The 25260-nt window shown below is 43.2% G+C and overlaps 1 protein-coding gene across 3 annotated transcripts; it reads left to right on the plus strand.

The window, feature by feature from the left end:
- The first annotated feature begins 627 nt into the window (after nt 1–627).
- Nucleotides 628–5344, plus strand: LOC142776685 (uncharacterized). Of its 3 annotated transcripts, none has more exons than XR_012887720.1 (4): nt 628–1055; nt 1594–1851; nt 2455–2567; nt 3120–5344. XR_012887720.1 is itself a non-coding variant. In XM_075880789.1 (4 exons), the coding sequence occupies exons 2-4, from the start codon at nt 1755–1757 to the stop codon at nt 3284–3286; spliced, it is 387 nt and encodes a 128-aa protein (XP_075736904.1). In that variant the 5' UTR covers nt 628–1055; nt 1594–1754; the 3' UTR covers nt 3287–5344. The 3 variants fall into 3 exon arrangements, 2 of the variants coding, with proteins under 2 accessions (XP_075736904.1, XP_075736905.1); XM_075880789.1 differs by having other exon boundaries at nt 2445–2567; XM_075880790.1 differs by lacking the exon at nt 628–1055 and having other exon boundaries at nt 1438–1851; nt 2445–2567.
- The last annotated feature ends 19916 nt before the right edge of the window (nt 5345–25260 follow it).

Consider the following 25260-nt stretch of genomic DNA (forward strand, 5'->3'; position numbering starts at 1 on the left):
AAGAAGTTAGTCTCTTTTACATTTTCTCAATTATTCTTAGTGTTTTGTAAAATTTGTCAATGCCTCAATCATTTCCTTGATTTTTTTCATCCCTGCGACATTGTTATCTTAGGAAAGGCATGCATTCCTTGCGCTATGCGTGGTATTTGATTTGCAAGCATTGATGCAGCTCAATTCTTGCACGTGCACTCCCGCGCCGGTGGTCTGGTGCTTATGGTGCTGAACTGTTGACCCGCAAGTCGCAGGATTGAATCCCGGCAGTTCACGGCGGCCACATTTTTAATGGACGAGAAAGAGTGCGAGACCTGTGTAGTTAGACTTAGGTGCACCTTAAGTAACCCCAGGTGGTTTAAATTTTCGGAGCCCTTCGGTACAGCGTCTCTAATGATTATATGACAACTTTGGGACGTTAAACGGAACAATTTTTATTCCAACAATTATAGGTGTACACCCTTCTGTTCTTCAACACCCTCACGAACGGCATAATAACACCCTTTTTCCCGTTACACCCTTCTCTGAGGGTGTACCAGCAAAGAAAAGGGTGTTAAATTCATTCAAAGAGGGTGTAAATCTTGAAAACACCCTTTTTACACCCATAAGGGTGTAAAAAATTTTACTGTGTAGCGCTGTGATGTGATCAACCAAAACTGCGAGATGCTACATTCTGTTGTGGATCGTGTTACTTTGAAAGCGCGCCTAGACTGTTCTTCGGTAACAAATTGAGAGTTCTATGTGGCAGCGAGAGCCCGTGAACGTCAAGCTTCCCTCCAGCCCCCCAAAAAAAGCAATGATTTCACCGGTGCCTTGCTTTGGATGAAGTTGTAGGCCAATATCGCCTAACTACAGGTTTCCGAGTTCATCTGGCCATCGTTTTGCACGGCACTAGAGCCTTGACAACTGCCGGTCATGGCCAGTTCTTACACTTTATCAATGGACGTGCACGCCTGGCCAGCCCTTCATTGCTGTCATCGGCAGCTTCCAGTCTGCAGATGCCCTTTGCCTGTTGGCCGTACTTGGTTCCTTATGACACCGACGGCTACTAAATGCTGCCATCGGTGAGTTCACCTTGCAGAACTAAATTTCACCGGTACTATAATTCAGGCAGTTCTATAACGTGTGCAAGTTTTTAAGCCCATCAGATGTAATGTTTCTCTATGGTACGTTGAAGCATGAAAAATTTACTACTACTGTTATTTACATACATATATTATGGAGCAAATACATAAAAAGTTTTTTGTGATTTGATACAAGTGAGCTCTTGTTTGATTATGAGGCTGGGCCTGTCGATTGACCACGTTTGATAGTTGGAAATTTAATGTGAATTTATTTTTCAGAAGCCAGGTTGCACTTAAAAAATTTATGTTATTTTGGAAAATTAGTTCTATAGACGATTACCACTGTGGTAGTACTATACTTCAGTAGGACATATATATTGCAATACGTAAATTTTACATGAGGCTTCAGTTTATTTCAAAGTGAATATAGCAGATTTTGGTCACTTTAACGAAGTGATAGCTTCCTCAAATAAGTATTAGAAGTGAGTGCTTTTAATGATTGTTTTTAATTAAATATCTCGTTTTTGGCTCTTCACAGATCGCAGAGATTGGTTTGTTAAGGTCCTGTGATGCATCGGTTGCACATTCTGGCACATCAATCCTCATCATTACTTGGAGCACCTGTACAAAAATAGGAAGGACACGTTCTCCCTAACTGTGCAAGCCTATGTCACTGCTGGGACTGTTATCATTCAGCGGATGTGGCGTGGAAGCATGCATGGCAGCCTCATCTGGAAGGACTGCAACCTGCTTGGGAGCTTCGAGGGCACAAAACTGCCTAACGGCTGGCTGCAAGGTTAGTTTTTCTTTAATGCATACGATTACGTGAACACCACTTACTGTGCACAAATTGAAAACCCAAGCATGGTTGCTTTCAGAGGATACCTGTAATATTCTTACACATAATTCTTATTCATCATTTATAGAACTAAATTGCAAGATAATTGAGAATGTTGAAAGCTGAAAGCTTGCAGCTTATGAATGAAACTCCAATAATCTGAGACTCAAAAGCTTGTGCTTTGAAATGAGCACAAATACTTTGATTCCTTATTGAGCTCTCGAGCTTGTTACTCCCTCTGTGGATCAAGTGCTCTGGAAGGAAATAGCAAGTGGGTGAAAATGGCCTGGCTGTTCACAACTTGCAAGGAGAAAGACCTATTGAAGAAGCCTCAGATGACATAGGGCCAGTAACTGCATCTTTTACCTAATGTAGCTTTTTCTCTCTGAGTGCTGTTGCTTGTGTTTCAGCCGAACATGTTCACCACGATTGCATAGCGATATATATTTTTCTACAAATTGTACCTGACCTAAGTATGCATTGTTGATCTCTAAAGGTGACGTTCAGTGTGTTTCAAAGCCATGGCTTCTCATTTCTTTGTCTGTGGTTAGCCTATTTCAGCAGCAGAGCGATGCAGCTAGCACACACGCAATCCAAGTCATGGAGCGCTCCTTTGGTGTTCTGTGCAGGACGCAGCATATCCATCCGGCAAGACACTGGTATCAAAAATAATGGTGAGTGTTGGTGGCACCTGTAGGAGCCCGTTGTGTTTGTTGCGTATGATTATTTCTCCTGATGAAGTGCAATTTTGAAAGGTTTTCTTCATTTAGAATAATAGATGTCAGCAACAAGCACACTCATAATCCACAAGTTCTTTGTGTCTTCTAGACTGCCCATTTCCTCTTATATGCGGTATGGTGAGCTGGTTATGTTAGACAGCCTTAAAATTATGAACATTGGCTGTTGTGTTGTAATGCGGTCTAACTTGTGTTTCTTAGTGAATTTATTTGTGGTCTACTTCTCGCACCTAGTGTAAAGTCGAAATAGAAGAAACTCTATTGGCTTTTTATGCCTGTCAGAAGTTTCGTGTCTTCATCTATAAAATTGTAGTTTTGCTCTTGTATCACATTAAATATATTTTCAGTCTTCACTGTTTGTGTGTGCGTGTGTGTTCAGGCTTGTCATTGGCTTCTGAAAATACAATATCTGTAAATATGAGCACATAATTGACAACTATACACTCTTGCATGTAGCATGGTTGTAACAATGATCTGTATTTTTCTAAGTTCCAGCAGTAACAAGGGGTTCGGTGCTCCACGGTCATGAACAGTGTATCAAGAACAGAGCACAGAAGACCAACAAGTATAAAGGGACTGCCAGTGACTGTTCTCCTACTCAAAGTTTACAACAGCAGAAAGAGCACATTGTGATGTCAGGAGCAGCTGCTGCTTAACTTCTTAGCAGTGCACTATTCAGCAGTTCATTTGCTTGCATTCGAAAATATTAAAATTTTGCATGGAAGATACCAAACTATGACACTAATTGAAAGGCTGCTGTAGTGTTAGTGGGCAAATATTTTTGAGCTGAAGTTTTTAACATGTGTGTTAAGTGCCTGCAAGCCTCTACATATACATGCCAGAAATCACAGCATCTATGGTCGCCAATGGTAACTGTGTTTGCATTCTTTGTAGTACAAGAAGTAAAGCCATGGATGCAGTAATCATGTACTTAGTCGATGTAATCCTTCAGTGTACACTCATTTGTATAGCACCAATGATGCCATGAGTGTATAAGCTCTGGGAAGTGAATCTATGTGAATTATTTTATTTGGAAGGAAGAGGATCATCACTACTCTTAGTATATCTAAACAGTAGATTTTAGTGCTTTGGTAGTATCCCACTGCCTATCCGTCCTTCATCAGTCTACTTATCTACTGTGTAAGTGTAACTTTTTAAATGTATCCTTTGCTCGGATAGGTTTGTTTATAATATAATGCAAGTGACTTATCATTTATGCAGCTCTACTCAGACTAGAAATAAAAGTTTTTATTTTTATCTGTAGCTATAGCATGCATTCACTTGTGTTTTTCTAGGTGCCTGCACAATTGTTTAGCCCCACAAAGGTGCTGGTATACTCTAATATTGAATCTGGCATCTTAAAATGGTTTGTTAGTGGAAGTAAGAATGTGTTTACAACCAATATTACTATCCACAGATGAACTGGGAAAACTCTGTGGAAATTTATTTACATTTATTGAACTTTGTGAAGGCAAATATTGTTATGTTCTTTTATTGTGGTCTTTGTTTCATGCAAATGACACATAATTACTTTGCAGTGGCATAGTATTAGTTGTTATTTTACACATATGTGCTGAGCAACATCGCAGTTGAGGCCAGCAGCAAGACATACATGCAGTGCACTGGAGCATCACCTCACATAGTGTACAGTCTTTGCCCACCAGTAAACTCAATATTTTTCAAGCAGACTAATAGACAGCTGTATGGGAACTGTGTTGATGCCCAAACTTTGAAGTCTTCTTGAGGAGTGTTTTTCATCATTTTTGTCCAAGTGGAGTAGCTACCCAACGCCACAACTGGTGGGAATGTGGTGGTTTCCTCTCTCCAAAAACACTCCTACCAGCTGCCTCAATGTTATTATGGGGTGAATTCACGAACTGGAAAAATAATTGGTCTTTGTTTTCTTGGCCGTAAGAGTCACTTCCACCGTTGAGCCGCCACGACGCGCCAGAATATAAACTTTAGCTAAATAAAGTTGATTCTACTTTTGAGAAGTGTTTTGAGGAAACAAAATGGCATTTATAGCTGTCAATATAAACACTGTTTGCACCAAGGAGCTTAGTAGCTTATAATTGTATTATTCATGTATTGTCTAGAATTTACTCGCGCTGTGCCAACTTTCAGCCCAAGTGTCCTAACATGCTTTGTTAGTGGGTTGTGAATGAGCCAAGCTATGTAAATAAACAGAGTGATATTGCAGACATGTACAAAATATTGATGCACAGCCCTTTTCTTTAGCAAGATATTGTCAAAGGCTTTATTCTTTTGTTTTTTAAAAAAACTGCTTGTCACTGGGCAGCAGCGGAAAACTATGCATCAAGCTTTTGCGAGATGGTTCGAGAAACACTGTGTTCAGACATAACAGTGCTGGTGGATTTCTCTCGTAAGTTACTTTCTGTAGTATATTCAAAATGAGTGTATTAGAATTGTTGTTCTTTAGCGATTCATTTTAATATTTACACATGAGTGTGTGTATGTATGTGTGTATGGGTGTACATAAGTATATGTGTGTGTGCGTATATGTATGTATGTATGTATGTATGTATGTATGTATGTATGTATGTATGTATCTTTTAAATGAGAATCCGTTTATCATTGGTGAGTAAGTTTGGTAATGATTTGGCTGAATTTGTTTCTAGTTATTTCTCTTTTGAGCCAGTATACATTTCAATTTGTTTTATACTGCAAAAAGATAAAGGTAACCTTACACAGAATATGTGTGTTCGAAGAAGCTTCATTTACCAACCTACAGTCATGGGCAAGAAATTGGGTAAATTGGAACGAACCTGCGAAGATTAGTTTCGAGCATAGCTACTCAACATGGCATATCTCGTACACATTGCGTTGGTTGAATATGTCAATTTCAACCTTTCAATTTTAATCAAAATAAGCAAGCTATCACCCGTGGTTGTATATGTGTGTGATATTTATGCATACTGTGATACTGGTTCGCACTTACAATTAAGGTCACAAACCTAGTCAAGCTGAATACACGAATTTTGTCCATGCACCTTTCATCTGCACTGGAACTGTTGTTAATAAAAAATAAACTTCAGTTTAGAAATTTATTCTAGAAACCAAAAGCAGGGTATCTCTTTATCACACAAATCGAATTCCCATTGTTCTGTTCCATTCTGGACAATAGGCGACCCTCTCAGCAGAACTCGATTACCTGCTATAGTTCATTTTAACCATTGACAGCAACATTACACTGAAGCGTGCAGCATGACAAATAGCGGGAGAGAAGACACAAACTAATCACTCTGTTTGCGTCAGCTCTAACTGTCCGTGTTCTTTGGTCTTGCTGCATGTGATGATGCCCACCAAATTAGCACGAAATCGTGTCCCTACAAAGGCAGTCAACTTGGCTGCAAGCAGTTAGCTCACTGCATGCGTAGATTTTCTTCAAAACACAGTGAAGACTGATTGCTGGTCGAATATCCAAAGACGTGAAAAGTAATATACCAGTTATAATATTGGTATTTCAGCACTAGACACCTTTGCGATAAGAGAGGATGGAGGAGAAAATTATGAACCCTCAATTGTTTAATTTTTAAAGGAGCACAGTACAGCGCTTTTGGGTCAAAAGGGGAGTGAAAGAAGCAAGTGCGAAAGCCTGCTTCTCAAAAAACTAGTACCCGCCACCACGCATAATGTCAGGCCGGGCAACCTCTTGAAAAAAAAAGTGCTCAGTGATTCTGCGAATCGAACCAAGTACCTCCTAGATTGTAGTTGAGCGCTGTAACCGCTCGTTCACTGCAGCAGTGCTTGTTTTCGCCCTATTGCTGATATATCGTCATTCCTTCGAATGAAGCCAAATGCAAAAACGTCCCGTGAAGCTTTGTCAAAAATAGAAAAAATAGTTAGAATGCGTTTTCCCAAGGTTACTAGAAGATAGAAACCGCCACGTGTGACTGTATAACCGTGCGCTATTTATTCTTGTACATTACTGTCATGACGTTGGGATAGCCGGCTCTAACGTACACTACCTTCTCACTGCCTTTTTACCGAAAACAGCCGCCGATTGGAACCACCTTCCCTCTTCCGTTGTAACAATAACAGACCCTTTGTTATTCAAGACTGCAATTTCTCAGCAATGTTTGTAACTATACGCAGTTTCTATTATCTTTGTCTTGTATGTGCTTGAATTCTTACTTATACATTTTTAGTTGATTTATGTTACCTTCGTGATTTGCGCATCTGACACTTGTTTCTTTTCTTTGTCTTTTTTTCTTGTCCATATTCCTTTGTGTGTTATAAAATGTTGTACCCACCCCCTCTGTAATGCCCTACGGGCCCTGAGGGTATTCTAATAAATAAAATAAATAAATAGTTTGCCAAATATAGATAAGAAAATAAAAATATATATCGGCCTGTGACAACGCTAATCAGCTATTATGAGTTCACTGTCACTAGTGTCACTTTCACTAGATGAATGCTCAGTTTGCTTCCATTATTGTTATTTAGGAAAGTTTTGGCTCGTTAACTCAACTCTCTTAATTAGCATTGATTCTCACATCTAAGCACAGCCACACATCATCTCGCTTTCTGAGTGGCTGTCCCTCCCATATAACGCGTACTCCACTTTTTTATGCTCTCCGAGCATCTGACCCTGCTTTGCGGAGACATTCCTTGACGTCTGCTGGGCCAGAAAATTGTCTTTATTATCTATCAATTTCAAGCTTTCGCGAAGCCGAAACGAGAGTCTCTCTCTCTCTCTTTTCATCCTTTTCGCACGTGTGATAACGTCTCTCGACCTCAAGACTCGTATACACGTCCCTTGCTTCGTTTGCGCACTCAAACAACGCTGGGCGAAATATTTGCACCGTGTTTTGTGAAAAGCATTAGCACTGAGACACCTCCCGACGAGTCTCCCTCATTTTACGTAGACATATACCTAAGCGTAAGCGCATGCACGTTCTCGCATTCCGGCTTTATAAAAACGCTGCGGTGCATGGAACTAGCGAAATTGCCGTCACAATTTCATTTGATTACTGCTATTATCTATTTCCGCACAATTCATCTGCAGGCACCAAAGTCGCTCATGTGTCTTGTAATAAGAATATTGTAACAAAGGCTACCTTTGACTATAGGTACAAAACACCCTTACGTTCACCACTATACCGTGCTAGATTGCACCGAATTAGTTAAGTAGCAGCGCAGCTTCAATGAAATGTAAGGTAACTGGTCGCGTTAAATAGGGGAAGACATTCGAGGCACATTTTCAAACATTGCATGCATCGATTTATGTGTGGTTTCATTTATGTGGTACACCTGGAGTGTTGTTTACTTCTACTTGACGAGATAGTGCATGGATTGCTCGGTGGCTTAAGGCCATCGAGCAATTATTTTTTTAGCTACAGTCGTTAATTAAAGGCGAGTGCTTGGCTTTGCACAGCCCACCAAAACGTCTATTACAACGTACGCGGCATCCCGTAAGCGCAGTAGCAGACGCTCACGGAACTGACACTTAAATGCAGCAAATCATTGGCTGTCATCGTATACTCTCGATGCTAGACGCTTTGCGTGATACCTTGATATTATCGGCACACACTTCTTTCTTTCCTTGTCGTTTCATCGGCTATCGTGTGTCCTCCTTGCCCTCTTAAGTGCCGAATAAGTTAAGTTCATACCCGCGCTATAGTAATCTCTCCAGATAAGAGAACTTTTGGCTAAGAAAATGCGTAGGCAAAGAGAAAGCTTTGTGAATTCGGCCCCACAATCGCGTGATCAAAATTGCAACTTGTTGACATGTTCATTACGCCATAAATCACGGAAATGTGGCTTCATACGACGTCACGTGATTACATCATCACACTAAATCACCGGCTGGTCAAAAGTGTGCCGATGTCGGAGGAAGTGCACGAGAAACCAGCTTACGTGCAAAAAGCTGTCACTACTTCCGATCCTGGAGGCAGTGCAATACCACGTTAAGTGCAGAAGCTTTTTAGGGGGTAGAGATCAAGGATGAATACGTTGATTGAGATGGAAAATAAGATGGCTCCCTGCAAATCTCCGCCGCGGTGGTCTAGTGGCTAAGGTACTCGGCTGCTGACCCGCAGGGCGCGGGTTCGAATCCCGGCTGCGGCGGCTGCATTTCCGATGGAGGCGGAAATGTTGTAGGCCCGTGTGCTCAGATTTGGGTGCACGTTAAAGAACCCCAGGTGGTCTAAATTTCCGGAGCCCTCCACTACGGCGTCTCTCATAATCATATAGTGGTTTTGGGACGTTAAACCCCACATATCAATCAATCAATCAATCCCTGCAAATCTGAAGTTTGTCGCCCCAGCAAGTGCGAGGGCCACTCTCAGACCCCTAAGTTTTGCCTTGTATAGGATTGCTTTACTTTTCCGTTCTTTTGTACTGCTACAATAGAAACCATGAACCACACTAGAGCCTTCAAGGTCAACAAAGACAGAACAGGCTACCTCATACTAGCTTCGCTTTTGGTTACCCCACGTCCGAATTCAAAGGGCACCGGATACCAAGAAGTACCAATGGCAGACGTTGAGTCCACTGCGACGGTGCTCCATGAGCAATGCATTGTCCTCTGTTAGCGACAATTTCAGTAGGTACTTCCGAAGTGGACAAGACATGTTGTGACGAAAGCTACTTTGCCTTTTCAGTGGAGCTTTCTTAAAAAGGCGTTACTTTTTTCAAGTTTGGTTCCTTTCTTAAAGTGAATAAACCTTGCGACAGAGGTAAGCAGGTGGCGAAATCTTTGATACGATGTTAATGCTTGAAGAATGTAAACGGAAAAAAACATTGAAAGGGCTGTCAGGTTTTTGATCAAGGCTAATATGACAGACATAGAAGATTGAGGCTTTCGAGAAATGTGTTCATTATTTCTGAGCAGTAATCCGCCAGCGCATACACCACTGTCGCAAGTGTCAGTTCAGCAAGTATTGTATCAAAGGCTACCACGCATGGCTGTATAACCAACTCAACAAACCCCACAGAACATGGCGTTATCTGGAAAGCGGTCGCACGTCGCGCTTTGGGGAGACCCGCCATTAGTCCAAGGTGTAGTTACTAGTGTACTCTACACTACCCCCCCCCCCCTATTAAGAAATGTTCCTTCACTTGAGCTTGACTTACCCCTGCCTTCAAGGCAGCGCAAATCTAAACGCGTTTGTGCTGCATTGAAGGCTGTGGCAAGTCAAGGAGCATAACTGAATGCGGGGGATAGTGTTGAATAAAGTCACAGCTTCGCCGCAAAGGCGAAGCAATGAACGCGATTGCAACAAATTGTAAAGTGACGCGAAGAATGGCAAGCAAATCAAAACGTGCCCAGCTTTTCTCTAGCAGAAATGACGCACAAACCGTACTCCCATGTAGCTACAGATGAACGCGAATAAGTGTCTCAGTTGTTACTTCCCTGTGTTTAAAAAGCGCGCCCTTTTCGCACACGGAGGCTGTGCAACGAACGTAGTGACCTTTGTGCACCCGGTAACTACAACAGAATCGTTCCGACGAAACTCAAGGGCTAGCCAAAATGTACGATTCTCTCCACTGCAATACAAGGGTGCCCAATCGAGCGTACACCCCCTTATTCTCTACGCGGGCCAAAGTACGCGTGAGAGGTGAAAGCCGCCACGGATGTGGTACTCACGGCTCAGTACCGCTGTATCTAAACACCGGACTCGTAACTTATGATCGCGGCAAACAAACAGCAAAACGCTTTGCACGAAAGGTATCATAAGCCTTGTACTCAAAAACCGTGCAAAGCGTCAAACAGTGAAACAGCGATTTTGAAGACTAATGTGGTCGCGTCTAGGCGTTTATTAGGCTTCATCTAGGTGACCCAGCTTCTGGGTTGCTTCTGCGTTGTTAGTAGGCTTTAGCTAGATGATGATAGCTTGTTGTTACGTTGATTTTATTTCCCACATTACCTTCTCAAGCGCGCCCCCCTGCTTCCAACCTTCGCATCTCTCCCCTCCCGTCTAACATGTCCATCATTCTGCACGCAGGCCATTGTATAGCAGCAGCTCAGCATCATTCCCCTCCTCTTTCTAGGCAGGAAATTACCTAGACGGATGCTCATTCGTAGCTCCTCGAGGCTCCAGCGGCTACGCTATATATCATCTACACCTTTCGGCACCTGAAACTCACACCAGTGGCTCTTGTACTTGCACCCGACAAATTTACTGTCTATTGAGGTCCTTTTCTTTGTTCATGCAATACAATCATTTTCCTCTTCCCCCTTGTATCCTCGAGTGAAAAATTTTCGCGGAGTCTGCTCCGCCACCTGTCACATACAGAATCGCATGTTTCTTTCTTTCCTAGAGCGAGCGAGTGGTCTCCACACCCCAAACTTGCATTGTTTTCCTATGCTGGTTCCCTAGGCATTCAGGGATTGACGACAATTAGCTGGCTCATCAGCTTGCCCGCAATATATTGCACCGGGCAACGTTCATTCTGCGGCCCACACCTCCGGAGGACGGCGGGAATTCTGTAAAAAACGACTAGACAATAGCCTTGCGCCATACTATCAAGAAGGTGTACCTCTAGCTCACTCTTTACAAGCATTTATACCCTCCTCCTCATCCATCACGCACAATTCTAGAAGCCCAAGGTTTACGGCAAATACTATTGAATTGCCTTCTCTCCTTTTTTTTCTATTATTTATATTCAACTTCTACTCTCCCAACTGCCCCTCTGCATATGCCGACCTGCCACACAGTCATTTTTATTGCCCAACTGCCCCGCAATTCAGCTGTTACCCTTCTCATTTCGTTTCTATCACCACCTAGCTCAGCTGGATTGGTGCCAAAGGCGAATAATGGCGTCGACTGACTGCACAAGCAGTCGTAATGTTCGGCCTTCAGTTTGTGGCTGAAAATAAAAATCTACTACTACTACTACTACTAATACTACTACTACGTTGATCAAATCAGCAAATAGCTGTTAGAAGGCAGTTACAGACACGACACGGTTGTTCAAACGCCGCAGACAAAACTCCCGTTGAAACAAAACGTTCAAACTTCTCATAAATATATGAGCATGACATGGTTGACATAGCCATTGCATCGCTTCGGGGTCTTCTCGCAGTCACGGTTGTCTTTCTCGTTCCCTAGCGTTTCCTAGTTGTACGCACTCGTGGTCTTTGGCTCGCCGCAGTCATTTCGCACCCATTTGTTGGGCTGTTGCCTTTTGCATTCTTTGTAAATCAATGCTGAGTAGTGGGATGTACCGAATTTCTGAGACACATTCATTTATGATGGTGATAGTCTTCTGGTAGGCCACACAGTGTGACGTATTACCCGCTAAGATTGGGATAGCTTTCTGCAATCAACTCACAAAGAATGATTTTCTACACTGCTTTGCTGTTAACCTGGCGCACGGGGGCACCCTGACGATTGTTAAATTCAGGACGTTGGAAGCAGGCACATGCACGCACGCAGCAGCATACTTCACTCTTTATGCGGAACCTTACGCAAGTGTTGTGTGTCATGAACAACGGCGATAGAGAACGAATACAGCGTGTTGAAAAGCTGCTTGTGCAATGTCCTGAAGACAAATTGGGTGTACTTGCCTGTAGAAGTATTCCAGATGAGTGTGACACCTTCAAGCAGGACATTGCCCAACTGTGGTACTTTATTAGACGAGCGCAATTAGAAAATGCCAGGATAATTAATTAGGTTTCGTGTATGAGTTTCGGCACATCTAGTGGTGCAGAATGTGAAGGGGACGTCATGGCCTTGAAATGTCTGTTAGCGCAGGTGTCACCAGGTAGATAGGTACTTGTGGCCATTGACGTGTTGGTGCAGAATGCCCATGTAAATGAGTGATGACGTTTCTGTCGTAGCGTGTGCGGCGACCACTCCCCGCAAAGGGTGGGCTTCAAAAGCTCGTGATGCGTGAATATGGCAACGTGTGGACCATCAACGATAGCATGAAAGGAATGGATGGCGACATAAATACTAAGCAGCTCTCTAACAAACGAGCTATGTTGAAGTTAGTGTTGGAGTGACTTCCTTCTTGAAAAGGGTGGGCGTTGCCATTTATCAATGCACTGCTGGAGAATGAATCATTCCCACGACTGTGCTGGACGTGTCACCCTTGACGGCCAGTGTAGCGACCACCAGCTGCTCTCGTCTTGAAATAAGGTACCCGTGTTCACCACCATGACTGACAGGTGTTCTCTCAATTGAGGCTGCACCACGCAGTTTTGCCCCTCAATCAATTCAGCCCCCTAAACGTTTGGGAACAAGACCACAAAGATTGACATTGTGACAGCTAAGCTGCCAGGTGGTTAACCGGTTCTTTCTTGAGAAAAGTTGCCCCGCCGCTGTGGTCTATTAAAGAGGATAGTCTTTCTTGGGGACCTTCAACGCAAATATTTTGGTATGTCTGTTCATTTGTCTGTTTATCCACTCTTAATGATATCGGGTACTCTAAACGGCACCAGCCGATACCCCAAACGGCCGACCCCATACGCAGCGCCCACCAATGTTGCTCAAGATTCAGCGTTCATACTGGTGCGATTGTGAGTTAAAAAGTAAATATTCCGTATATCCGAGGCACCATAACAACACGTATATATTCTGTATGTGCATCTTTTACTAGAAAAGGCATACCTGAGTATTTTTAAGGACCGCATCATTCATCCCGCTGCGCTGACTATGCAACGCTTGCACGAAAAGGCTAGTGTTTTCAACGTTTCGCTAAGACGACACAGTAATGGCGCCTACCCGTCGCCTTACGTTTCACACTTTATCACCTCTGAGAAGGGCGCGCACGCCCGTCTCAGAGCCGCACGCTTCGTTTTCCAAGATAACTGCCAGATGGCGCTCATGTCTCACATGCGACATGCCTTGATGAGCTCGTTCGCCTCCGCTGCACGCTCGGGGCACTCTAACGCAGCGCCTCCAGAATACCAATTCACCGATTTTCCTGCAGTTTTCTTGCAAATAAACGTTTTTTTTTTCACTCTCTCCAGACGCAAGACTATCGTCTTTCGACGACATTTGCAGATTACCAAGCAGATACGGGGCCAATTTTCGGTTATGGTGCTCGACGGCTGACCCGGAAGTCGGAAGATCGAATCTTGGCCTTGGCGGCCACATTTTCCTTGGAGACGTAAACGTACGAGGCCCATGTACTTAGATTTAGGTGGATTTTCAAGAACCTCAGGTGGACGAAATTTCCGCAGCCCTTCACTGCAGTGTCTCTCATTTCATATCGTTGTGTTGCGTTGTTATGCCCCCATTTTTATTATTGTTATCTTGAGAAAAACATTGATCTGCTCCCTGTTGAAAGATGCTAGAAGGTGGGATTGGTGCTACGTTTTGAAGTTTGTGTGAACTGTGTAACGACAAGGAAGAAAGACGACAAAAATATACGAGAAAAATTCTTACACTGCCAACACGTGTGATTCATGCTTCTGCGAAACTGCTTTCCGTACAAGCGGGGACCCTCGGCATTTACATTTTGATTCGAACACAAGCGCCGCCACACGGCTCCTGTTGACAGAATTGATGTCACTTGCGTCCTCCGTCATAGCCACAGCGCTTCTATTTCTCAGCCTTTGGCTAACAAATACCCGAGTTTCGCTTACTCAAACAGATGCGAGTTTTGAACTCCGACAAATCGCGTTCCAGACTGCAAGGTGCCCACACATTGTTCTACGGCTACTACCTATTCCGTAGATGACTTGCTTGTGGGAACACATTGTGCCACAGCATTCAGATACCTTAAATACATGGCCGTGAAGTCATCTACAGTCGTCACAACATAGTAGGTTCCCGCAGAGAGCCTGCTTGCGAGGAACTCAGTGACGAACCAGCGTCACAGCTACAGTATCGAATGCGCAGCTTTCCAGGTGAGTGCGTTGCGTCGTGCTGACGCATTGTCTCAAGCAGTAAAATGATAAGACTAGGGGTCTGCACGACACACTCAATTTTTATACCATTCTCCATCTTTGATGTCCGCATAGTTTACCTACGTCCCCGCCGTCCAAGAGTTTCTATGATTTGGCTCCACCAGGCATGACAGCGCCACGTGTTCAAGCCAATGAGATATTGTCATGGCATTCATGTAGCTGCGAATGACCTCCCCCTTTGAGCCCTAAAGAAACGTGAATAAACGTCGTCCTCTCATCGGAAGAAGCATCTCCGATTCACGGTTGCTGCGTCGTTTCCCGTTCTCTGAACATCTCTGTCGGCCGACTTCAAGTGCGATGCATGAGGAGCAGTTTGTAAACGAGAGCCCCATTGCGATTTCGCGCGAAACGTTTTTGCTTTTCCACGAGATTATAAACTGAACCGTGAGGCAATCCACAATACATGCTCCTATTTTAATTCAATTGTAAACGTTGCATGCGTCCAATAGCCTAACGTATACATATCTGATAGTACGCATAACATCATTCTTGATACTTATAGAATGTCACACCCGTGTACTCAGATTTGGGTGCACGTTAAAGAACCCCAGGTGGTCGAAATTTCCGGAGCCCTCCACTACGGCGTCTCTCATAATCATATGGTGGTTTTGGGACGTTAAACACCAGAAATCAAATCAATCATAGAATGTCACACGTCGCCACAGTGTGTGTTTGTCACGCTCTTCGTCTATTTGCAATATGATATAGCCTCATTAACGAAGTAGAATGAAATGTTACCGTCACTGGCTGTGCTGTTTTTCCTGAATGTTCGTATTGCAATGGCTTTGAAGACTTCGCAGTTTGATTGTATCTGTGAGTTTCTTCGGTTTGGTCCAACTCGCTCTTAATGTGAACAGCAAGAAAAGCGAAAAAAATGAAGCGCAAACAGGGGTCCATCGTAGGGCAACACCCGGTGCTGTGCACTCTTTGGGACCCTCTGCAACAGTGACCCACCTTTAGCGACTTATCATTTGTAGCTAAATAACACTACGCTTCACTATTGAGCGTCAATCACTGTATGGCATGTGTGAAGTAGCTCATTTCTTCATATTTTGAAAACTTGCTGAGTGTCGTTCGTACAGGTTGTTGGTACTCTGAAACCTGTCATCAGGCAAAGCTTGTCTTATAAGAGCAGCACAAGAAACGCCGACAAAGAAGGTACATGTACAGTCGTCAGCCAGCTTAACAACAACGCTCCGACGCGTGACCTGGATCACTTTGAGCGATGCCAGCCATGAAGCGCTGGGCGCTGCTGCCGAGATAATACCTCGGTATGCTTGAATAGTATGTCGGTATGCATGAATAGTATCTCGACAACAGAGCCCAAAGCTACGTGGCGCTAGCGTCAGTCCGACTGTTCCAGGACACCCTGATTAACGTTCATGTTAAGCTTGCGTACGGTACACTGGACGGACGCAGTCCGCTGGCCGTCCTGTGTACGCCCTGTCATGCGTCTATTTACTACTGCCTGGAGCCGCTGGTATCGCGAAAGCGAGAAACACGTGTGTCGTAATTCCGACAGCTAAGTGTAGGCTGAGGTTTATTTAAGGGTAAGAACAGGTCTGGTCGAATGTGGCAAGAAAGGCACTTACTGTAGGTATCGTTTCCGTGCTACAAAGTGAGGTTGACGGTTCCTAGAATAAAGCCACTACGTCAGTGCCAGAAATGGCGCACTGTAAAGGGGCGGGTGTTTCACCGTAAATCACTTGTGGTGTGAACAACATCGGAGTTGCGTGAAAACGACGGATATGCTCGCTTTCCTCACGAGTGCAGGTGCAAAGTGGTTGCGCCTCCGCGGGCTGACGTTCTGTAGACTTGGTTTCGAGCCAGCGCAGTCGTGTCGATCCTCCCGTCTGAGAACTCTCTTATCTCAGTGTATGCGCCGTCGCTCGTAGCCACAGCATAGTAAAACTGCGCATGTGTCTGGACACAGGCTCCCATGTCAGTGTATACTATCCAACGAACTTGCGCTTGGACATGTAAAGGTCAGAACCCTTCCGAACAACGTGGTAAGGTCTTGTGTACGGCCATCCCCATCCGGCGTCTGCAGTGCTAGTACCACCACCTGTAGTGGCTTTTTTAAGAACGGAGTTACTGAAGCTCACCGTAATTTTTTGTCGGAAACAGAAATGATCATGAGCGAGCACGCGCTTTCTTCGCCCACTTCCTTACCGTCATTGCCTTCATCTTCTGCTTCGCTCCCACAACACGTGTGGTGGTTTCTCTGGTGCGGGTACAATAACTTGATGGGTGAGAAAACTAGTGCACATAGAAAAATAGAGAGCTAAAAAGACAGGGGGGGGGGGAACCGGAAAGTCCTCGACGAGAGTGAAGAATTGCATAGAAAGAAATAGAGAGAAAGAAATGTATATAGAGCAAGAAAGAGCAAAAAATAGCAAAGCAAGGAAAGAAAAGAAAAAAAAACATTCAAAAAAGAGAGGAAGCAAGCAAAAAATGAAGCGAGAGAATAAAGGAAGAAAAGAAACAGAAATAAAAATCATTGGAAAGAAAAGAAAAAGAATAAATACAGTGAGGAAAACAAATAAAAAGACTGTGGGAAGAAAGAAAAAGAAATTATGAGAAAACGAAAGAAAGAATTATCTATAATAAGAAATAAAAAAGGCTGCCTAGCTTCGCACTTCCTTCAGACTCGGAGAAGCTGCCTTGATTTTTCTCATGCTGAGTCACAATGCCAAGTCGCCGGCGTTGACTGTCAAGTGACAAACTGTCACTACGCTGTTACAAAACTCTGATTCACTGTCATTGACGAAGTGGCGCATTTTTATGAGTACCTGTCTTTTACCACCATTGATGGTATCAAGGCAACCCTATTATAGCGCACGGCGCGTGGACAGCGATCTCGCATCGAACAACTGCTGTACGCGAAAGAGCTCGGGACCGACGCCCTAACCAACTTCGTTGCAAAATGAGGTAGCTGCTCGGAGACAACGCTCTGTCAACGACGAGCTGTTGCATGAATCGTTCTTGCGACGACTTCCGGCTGACGTACAGATGGTCCTGGGGATAGCAGGCCCCGGAAACTGCCAAGTTCCTACGATGGTCGTACAGGGCGAAAAAATCGACCCCGGCGAGTTTCATCATGTGCGCGTGCAGTGGCACTACTCACTCCTCTTTTAGCGGTTGGATAAGTTAGTGTGCAGGTTTGCTGTCAGGGGCGCTCAACACGGCTAAAACTTTTATGTCAGGATGTATTAAAAGACCGTTAAAAGAGTAGTTACCGCGTCACGTTTCATGAACACTGAGGAAATATATTTTCGTAACATTTTTACTATTATTACAAGAGTGGTGACTGTTTGAATTCAAGTAGTGGGATTATCAAAATGCTCGAAAAGCAGCAACCCATTAGCATCGATTGAGTTTATTCGGGTTAATTTGTTCCAATTGTACCATGGTTAGCTGCGGTACTTTTTTATTGATCGGCATTATGAAGCTACGTTTTAATTCAGCTTTGATATATCAATGCGAGCTTGTGTGACAGATTTAGCGTGCCGCTACGACAAAGCGAACGTCTCTAATGCCACTGAACCATGTCAGCTTCACTGGTGTCCGGCTGCGCAGCCTCCAGCGTGAAAATAAACACCGGAAAATTGCTCAGAGATTGCCTACGAGAACAGAATAATCATACACAATGTGGTCATGCTCGCCGGTTAGTGAGGATGCGCTGCTTCGCATCTAAACAGGACCCCTTTCTCGTGCCTGCGCTGCAGTTTTTGTCATGTCACAAGGCTTCTGGACTTGTACAGCTATTGAGATGCACACCTTGTGAATGTTTGACATTGTTTACTTCGTTGCCACATTCGCTGAAAATATCTTTACTGTTAAACTTTGCAACACAGATCACATCATCACAGCATAAATTTTACCTGTTTCTGCTCAAAATGAGTCTGCTGCAATATATGCTCATAAATTCAACGCATGGTAGAGCCAAGTGAACCTTTAGTATATGTAGGCGTTTGCACATTTTCTGTAGGTTTCCAATCAAGCATATTACATTGGCGCAAACCATATAGTCTTTACAGTTGGGCAATTACTTAGCTTTGTCTTCTAGAGAACGTCACTAAAGATTAATTGAAATGCCATCCACAAGACAAATACACAAAAATAGAAATGTTACGTCCGCGCTACCTTTCTTATATGCATTGTTCCCATATACATTCATCTTACTCATGCATCACAATTCTGTTCACGCTTCTACCAGAGTAACCAGGGCTTTTTTTTTCTCGTACAACCCAACCGAAGCCTCCGGAACTGCTGATATCAATGTATGCTTGGATGATTTATCGCTTAACCTACTTCAAATCAGCGGAGAAGGTGTCATTACTGAAAGCAAGCTGATGGGCCAAAATCCTGGCAAGGTATGGTTGAAGACACTTTATTGAGCCTATTTTCATATAACCATTTCTGCCTTACCCTCCTAATGACTGATTTTTTTTCTCAGCTCAGAAAACTGGACCAAAGGAAGACCATTAATTTACAAGCTACGAAGTCGTACGAAGTCGTATGAAGCTCCAAGCTACGAAGTCGTATGAAGTCGTACGAAGCTCAACAGTTGCGATAGTGACAACCCCATGCGCCACCAGTATACCAAGCGGACTAATTGAAGCCTTATACTGAAAAGCAGTGATAGTATAATGGTATTCTCAAACTGTACAATATCGCGTGCACACATTGTTCTTTGTTTCCTTATGATTTACTCAGTTCACAGGAAATTTGCCGGCTTCATATTTCTTCGACATTGCATGTGATGTGGCGCTCATACTGTACTTCACACTATGCGTGAAACTTTGCATAGAGTATCACATATAACTAGGTAACAAATGAGCCTATAGTTGCACATAATTAGCAGCACTTCTTTTTCACAATGAGTATAGATTGCTGTGAATCTGAAGACTGTTGCAAAGCAATGGCAGGTACAGCTACCGTAGTGCTGCAACAAAGTTACTGATACCACGTGCATGTTGGGAGTGACACTGTCAAAGTTGTAAAAAAGAAACGGTGCAAGAACTCATTGAGCGAGACATGTCTTCCAGAGGTAGCAACTGTGGAGCCGAACGATTGGAGTGAAATATTTAGAATAAGGATGGGGTATATTACATTCGGCAAGCATTCTCAAGTCATGAATGATAATCTGCCAGTAACCCTGAAGAGGAAGGTATGTAACCATCTTGCTCGTACTTACCTACGGAGCAAAAACCTGGAAGCTTAGAAACAGGGTTCAGCTTAAATTGAAGAGGACACACCGAGCAATGCAAAGAAAAATGATAGGTGCAGCCTTAAGAGACAAGAAGAGAGCAGAGTGGGTCAGAGAGTAAACTGGGGTTAAGAATATCACAGCTGAAATCAAAAAGAATAAATGGACATGGGTTAGACAAGTAGAACGTAGGCAGGATAACCCGTGGTTATTAAGGGTAACTGACTGGATTCCCAAAAAAAGCAAATGCATTAAGGGGAGAAAACGTTAGGTAAGCTCACGAGATTAAAAAGTTCCCAGGTAGAACATGGCAGCAGAAAGCGCAAGACCAAGTTGATTGGTGGATCATGCGAGAGGGCTTTGCCCTGCAGTGGGTGTAATTAGGCTGATGATGATAATACACCAAAAACAAGCACCGACATACCTGCAAGCAGTGAGCCTTACTGTTCAAACGAATGCCAATATTTATGCTTCAAAAACATGTTTGTTTACGCGACAGAGTTAACGCAATCAAAAATGAAGTGTAATCAGTAATTTGCATTCGCTTGGATTTCTTCCACTGTAACCATGACCGTCATTCGTAGCTTGCCCAAGGTCTTCAGTTCAGCATCCAAAATTTTTTCTGCTGAGAAATGCTGCTGTTCGATTGTTTTCCATCTCTAGTAAATTTCGTTTGGTTTGATTTCGCAAAGTATTGTGATCACTCTAAACAGATTTTGCGAGCAGCAACAAAAACAAAGGGCTCCCAGTTTGAAATAAATGTTGGGGATAGCATTGTGTTCAGATTTTTGAGATATTTCCCCCGTATAAATACACAAGACTGTGTGCTTTTATTTACCGAAATCAAATAATGACCTTTTACTGAATAACATTTGTTCTATGTAAAAGACCTGACACATGACAAGAAATTTAGAAAGCTATGTTTATTTTTAAAAGAACAATCTCTGAGCGCACTCAGCAGGTATATTCAGAGTTGGCCAGTGTTTGCACATTTTGATAACTTGAATATGTGCTAACAGCCATTTCCTTGATATTGCTGTGAACTGTGTAGCCAAAAGGACCAGTTTTGTATAATACCCATGTTAAGAGTGAGGCAGACAGTTAGGAAGTGGTGAAGAGTGAAAATGCGAGTTTAGCTTCTACCGTAATTCATCGTTTGAGCAGTGTCTATGATGACTATGCACCATTGGCACAAAAAAAAACTAATTTATTCATCTGTCAATGCATGAAATCTTTTAAGGTCACTCAAAAAGTAAGGGCCATTCGGTTCCAAACAAGTATATATTAGCAACTATTTTTGCTGGTTGGCTCAGTCTAGCGAAAACGTACTTCACTTTTCAACAAAATCACTGCAAACGTTTTATCATTTTCATATCGTCGCAGTAGTTTCTTTATTCAATCTGCATGAAAGATCGCAACCAGGTAATTCAACCTGTTGCGAACGGTCATCTTGAATTTCCCACTGTCTTCAAATCATACCCCAAACCACATTTTCAAGTGAAAAAAGGGGAAATAGTTATATGGTGCTGGCTCAGGACAGTAGGGCGTGCAATCAGTTTTTCCAACCAAAATATTTGATCATGCCTTTGGTGCTGACTCTGGTGCAAAGATGTGATTTGTAATGTAAGAGGACGATTCTGGATGAGAACTTGTGACGTCATCAATGTTTATCGTACATTTTACTCTAATGAGTGCTTTACAGTATACGTCAGCTGTAACTGTAGCCCTCATTTTGTGAAATTAAACACTGAACTTGTCGCTATTGACTTAAAAAATAGTAGCCGAGATTTTCTAATTGTATTAAGCTAATTGCTTGATTTTTCCAATTTCTGTGAAAAGTAGTGGTGGCACCACTGTGTTGTTTCTCCAATTGCGTACACTATCAGCTTCGTCACCTGTGCAACAGTGTGCGAAAACAAATTATCCCTGTCTTATTGGTAACCGTTAAAAAAACGCTCGTCCACTAGACGTCCTTTGGTGTTTGAGTTGGTCGGTAAGCATTTTTGAAATTCAGCTTGAACAAGCTTTGTTATACTTGGGCATATCATCTACAATTGTGGAAATTGTAGTGAGGCCAACAACGGGAATTTTGTCTTACAGACCACCCACTGTTAAATGTCAATCTATTGCGATATCCAGTCCACTTGAACATTTTGGTTGGTCGTGATGCTTGGCGTGACACTCCACTCTTTTTCGTACGCATTTGTGCAGGCAATTCGGAAGTCTCAACACTGTGTTCCGACACTTGTTTAACTCCTCAAATTTGTCCATGAAGTAAGCATAACTTCCCATAAATTGGAAAAGCCAGTGATTTTTTGCTTGCTGAAATGTAATTACAGTGTGCACCTCACAATAGGCGGGAGCAACAATATTTGCCAACATTGTTATCTGTGTTCCTCCTCAAGTAGATGACTACTGAGACAGAAGAATCACTTCAGTACTTTCTCGGAGAAATATCAGATTGCACTGTGCATGTAAATCTTCGGTCTGACGTGCATATATTGAAAGATTAGGAAATGGCTCCCACTTTATGAATAACCATCGTAGAAAAATGTATTATACAGATTTGACTGCAATGATTACTCTGCCTATTTTTCCAACACTGCTACCGTAACTTCCGGCACTTCTCAGCTGTTTAGTGTTACTATTGTTCCATATGGTTTTGTATGCGTAAATGTCAAATGCAATGTATTGCGAGTGGTGTCCACCAGTGCAAAATTTCTTTTTTTTTTACAAATGATGGCTTTCGGGAACACCAACAGGCACCCTCTATTTCATGTGTCAGCTGATCAACAGTAGGCGAGCAAGGACTAGAGTAGCTCATTCTCTTAACTTGTCATTCGTGACAACTTTCACAATAATGTTCACCTGCTGAAATGTTGGACTCAGGCTTTCATTATTCGCTAACTGTGCTCAACTAAAGTGTATATCACTGCTACCTTTTTACCTATTTTGAAATGTAAACTGTTTCCTTTTCAACGTGATCCTATAAACGGTGTTTCCCCAGGACGCACGTGCTTGGCACAGCTGGAAGTTGGTTTAGTTAGCCGTGAAAAGATCGCGCACGCCGGCAAGAACACAGATATTTAACACAATATCGAGAACAATGTTATATGCAGGGATACTTAGCACAACAGCGTGGGGTCATATCGCTTTACACAACGCAATGTCCCACTCACGAATGTGTTGAAAAATATCATATTACGGCTCAGGCTAATCGTACTGACACTGCACTTTTTGAGGGCATGTGTGGTGAGAAAGACGACGGGCAGTGCGGTACCAAGTAGTGTGCAAGGGGTGTCCAGTCTAAAAATATTGTTGTCCGACCGAACGTGACAAGAGAAAAAGTTACAATAGTTTAGCGGGTAATTTTAATAAACAGACGACTCTTACAGCTCTTTTTTGTATATATTGTTATACTTTGAGTGATGGTGTTCCTCTTTTACATGTATAGTGCTACACAAGTGTCAATAAACAATGTAAGCTTACTTGCTTGACGTGTTTTTTTTGCTATTTGAGGCCTCTCGGTCGCCTAATGTCATAGCGAAAATATTTATAGTAACGTTAGGGTGCCATGCACGCGAATACCACTCTGCAACAGCAGTGCATAATCGCCCATAAACCTGCGGGCGCGCACTGCGACCACCCGTATCCGCCACCACCTTGGAGAAAGGAAGAAAAAAACTTTCCTTCCTCTGTGGCCGTCAACAAAGCAGCCACCATATCGCCCTAGCCCAATAATGATGATTAGATGCCAGATTTTAGGCACTGAAAAGTGTGTTTTAGGCGCCAAAGACAGGCCAGTAAAACACCATTTTAGGCCCTCAAAATCATAATTATAGGCAAAATAAATTTCTACAAAGATGAAAATATTCCAAAAAAACGATGTCAGCGACTTATATCAACGCAAGAAACAAAAAAGTGATGTTTAAGATAGCAGAAAGATACCAACCATTGAACATAGGCATTCAGTTCCCACACGATTGTCAGCATGTGGTCTTCCGTTTTATATTCTTGCATTGTGCGCCAAGTGTCCACCATTCAATTAAAACTCTCGTGGGACTCTTTCGTTTCGTTGTGGCTGGGAAGGCCAGCGCAGGAGCGAATACCCAGACCACTGATACCCTATAAGAGAGGCATGCTGGGTCTAATCGCGTAGGACCAAACTCTCCCCAATCGGTGAACACTTTAAAGGGCCCCTCACTAGGTTTGAGCATTTTGAGCTGACAAGCGTAATAGTGCACTGGGCTCTCCGGATTATTCCTTTGAAGATTTGTCAATTTACATGTCGCGAAAAACACTCAATTTCTGATGAATTGCACTTGCCCTTCTCACGGGCATAAGCCCCAAGATCTAGGGAGTGACGTACAGCAAAGAATGGTCCTGTTTCTACGTCACTCCTCTACCTCGAAATTGGCGGGCTGACTTCGCATGCTGTACACTCTTCATTAGAACTTCAATAAATGCTAGCTGCATCTATAAAACACAAAAAAATGTTCCGTCCCCTGATTCTGTCATGCATTTTAAACGGTATTAGGAGTGTTGCACGTGACATTAGTCTACTTTGCATGTGCTGATTGATATGATTGATATGTGGGGTTTAACGTCCCACAACCACCATATGATTATGAGAGACGCCGTAGTGAAGGACTCCGGAAATTTCGATCACCTGGGGTTCTTTCACGTGCGCCCAAATCTGAGCACACGGGCCTACACCATTTCCGCCTCTACTTTGCATGTGCAATTTGAGTGTTCTGATGTGTAGCATGAATGAGGAGTACTTTGATTTGGGCTAGCTACTTCATATCATTTTGACAGAAAAGCACAAAGACAAAGGGAAAAGAAAAACAGCTCTCTTTGTCTCTATGTCTTTGCACTGCCCTTTCAAAATCAGTATAGTGAATGATACTGAGAAAAATAATAAAGCATGCAAACAAAATCTCAGCTTGTTATTATTTTAATTTTGTTTTGAATAGTGCCACGTTTTATTTCTCAAGATTTGTTATCGCCCAAAAACACTACACAATTCTCAGCGCATACCGCGCCTGCAGTTTTCGAGAAGCTTCCGGACATTAGTAGATAATTTTGATAAGATCATGCCCACTCTGCGAACTGTACAGGTTATTATGATTTGATTGATTGATTTGGGGGGTTTAACGTCCTAAAACCACCATTTGATTATGAGAGACGCCGTAGCGGAGGGCTCAGGAAATTTTGACCACCTGGGGTTCTTTAACGTGCACCCAAATCTCAGTACACGGGCCTACAACATTTCCGCCTCCATCGGAAATGCAGCCGCCACAGCCGGGAATCGAACCCGCGACCTGCGGGTCAGCAGCCGAGAACCTTAGCCACAAGACCACCGCGGCGGGGCTACAGGTTATTCTGGAACCTACGCCACCGCCAGCGATAACGCTAGAACATTCGATGGCAAGAGTATAAATGCTGACGCACTTCGCCGCTTGTGAAGTTGATCGATGGCCGACGCTCCGTCCGCCGCTTACCTGGTGCCGGGATTCCCGTGACCAGGCGCG

The sequence above is a fragment of the Rhipicephalus microplus genome, chromosome X, assembly GCF_043290135.1.
Source record: "Rhipicephalus microplus isolate Deutch F79 chromosome X, USDA_Rmic, whole genome shotgun sequence".
Taxonomy (NCBI): Eukaryota; Metazoa; Arthropoda; class Arachnida; order Ixodida; family Ixodidae; genus Rhipicephalus; species Rhipicephalus microplus.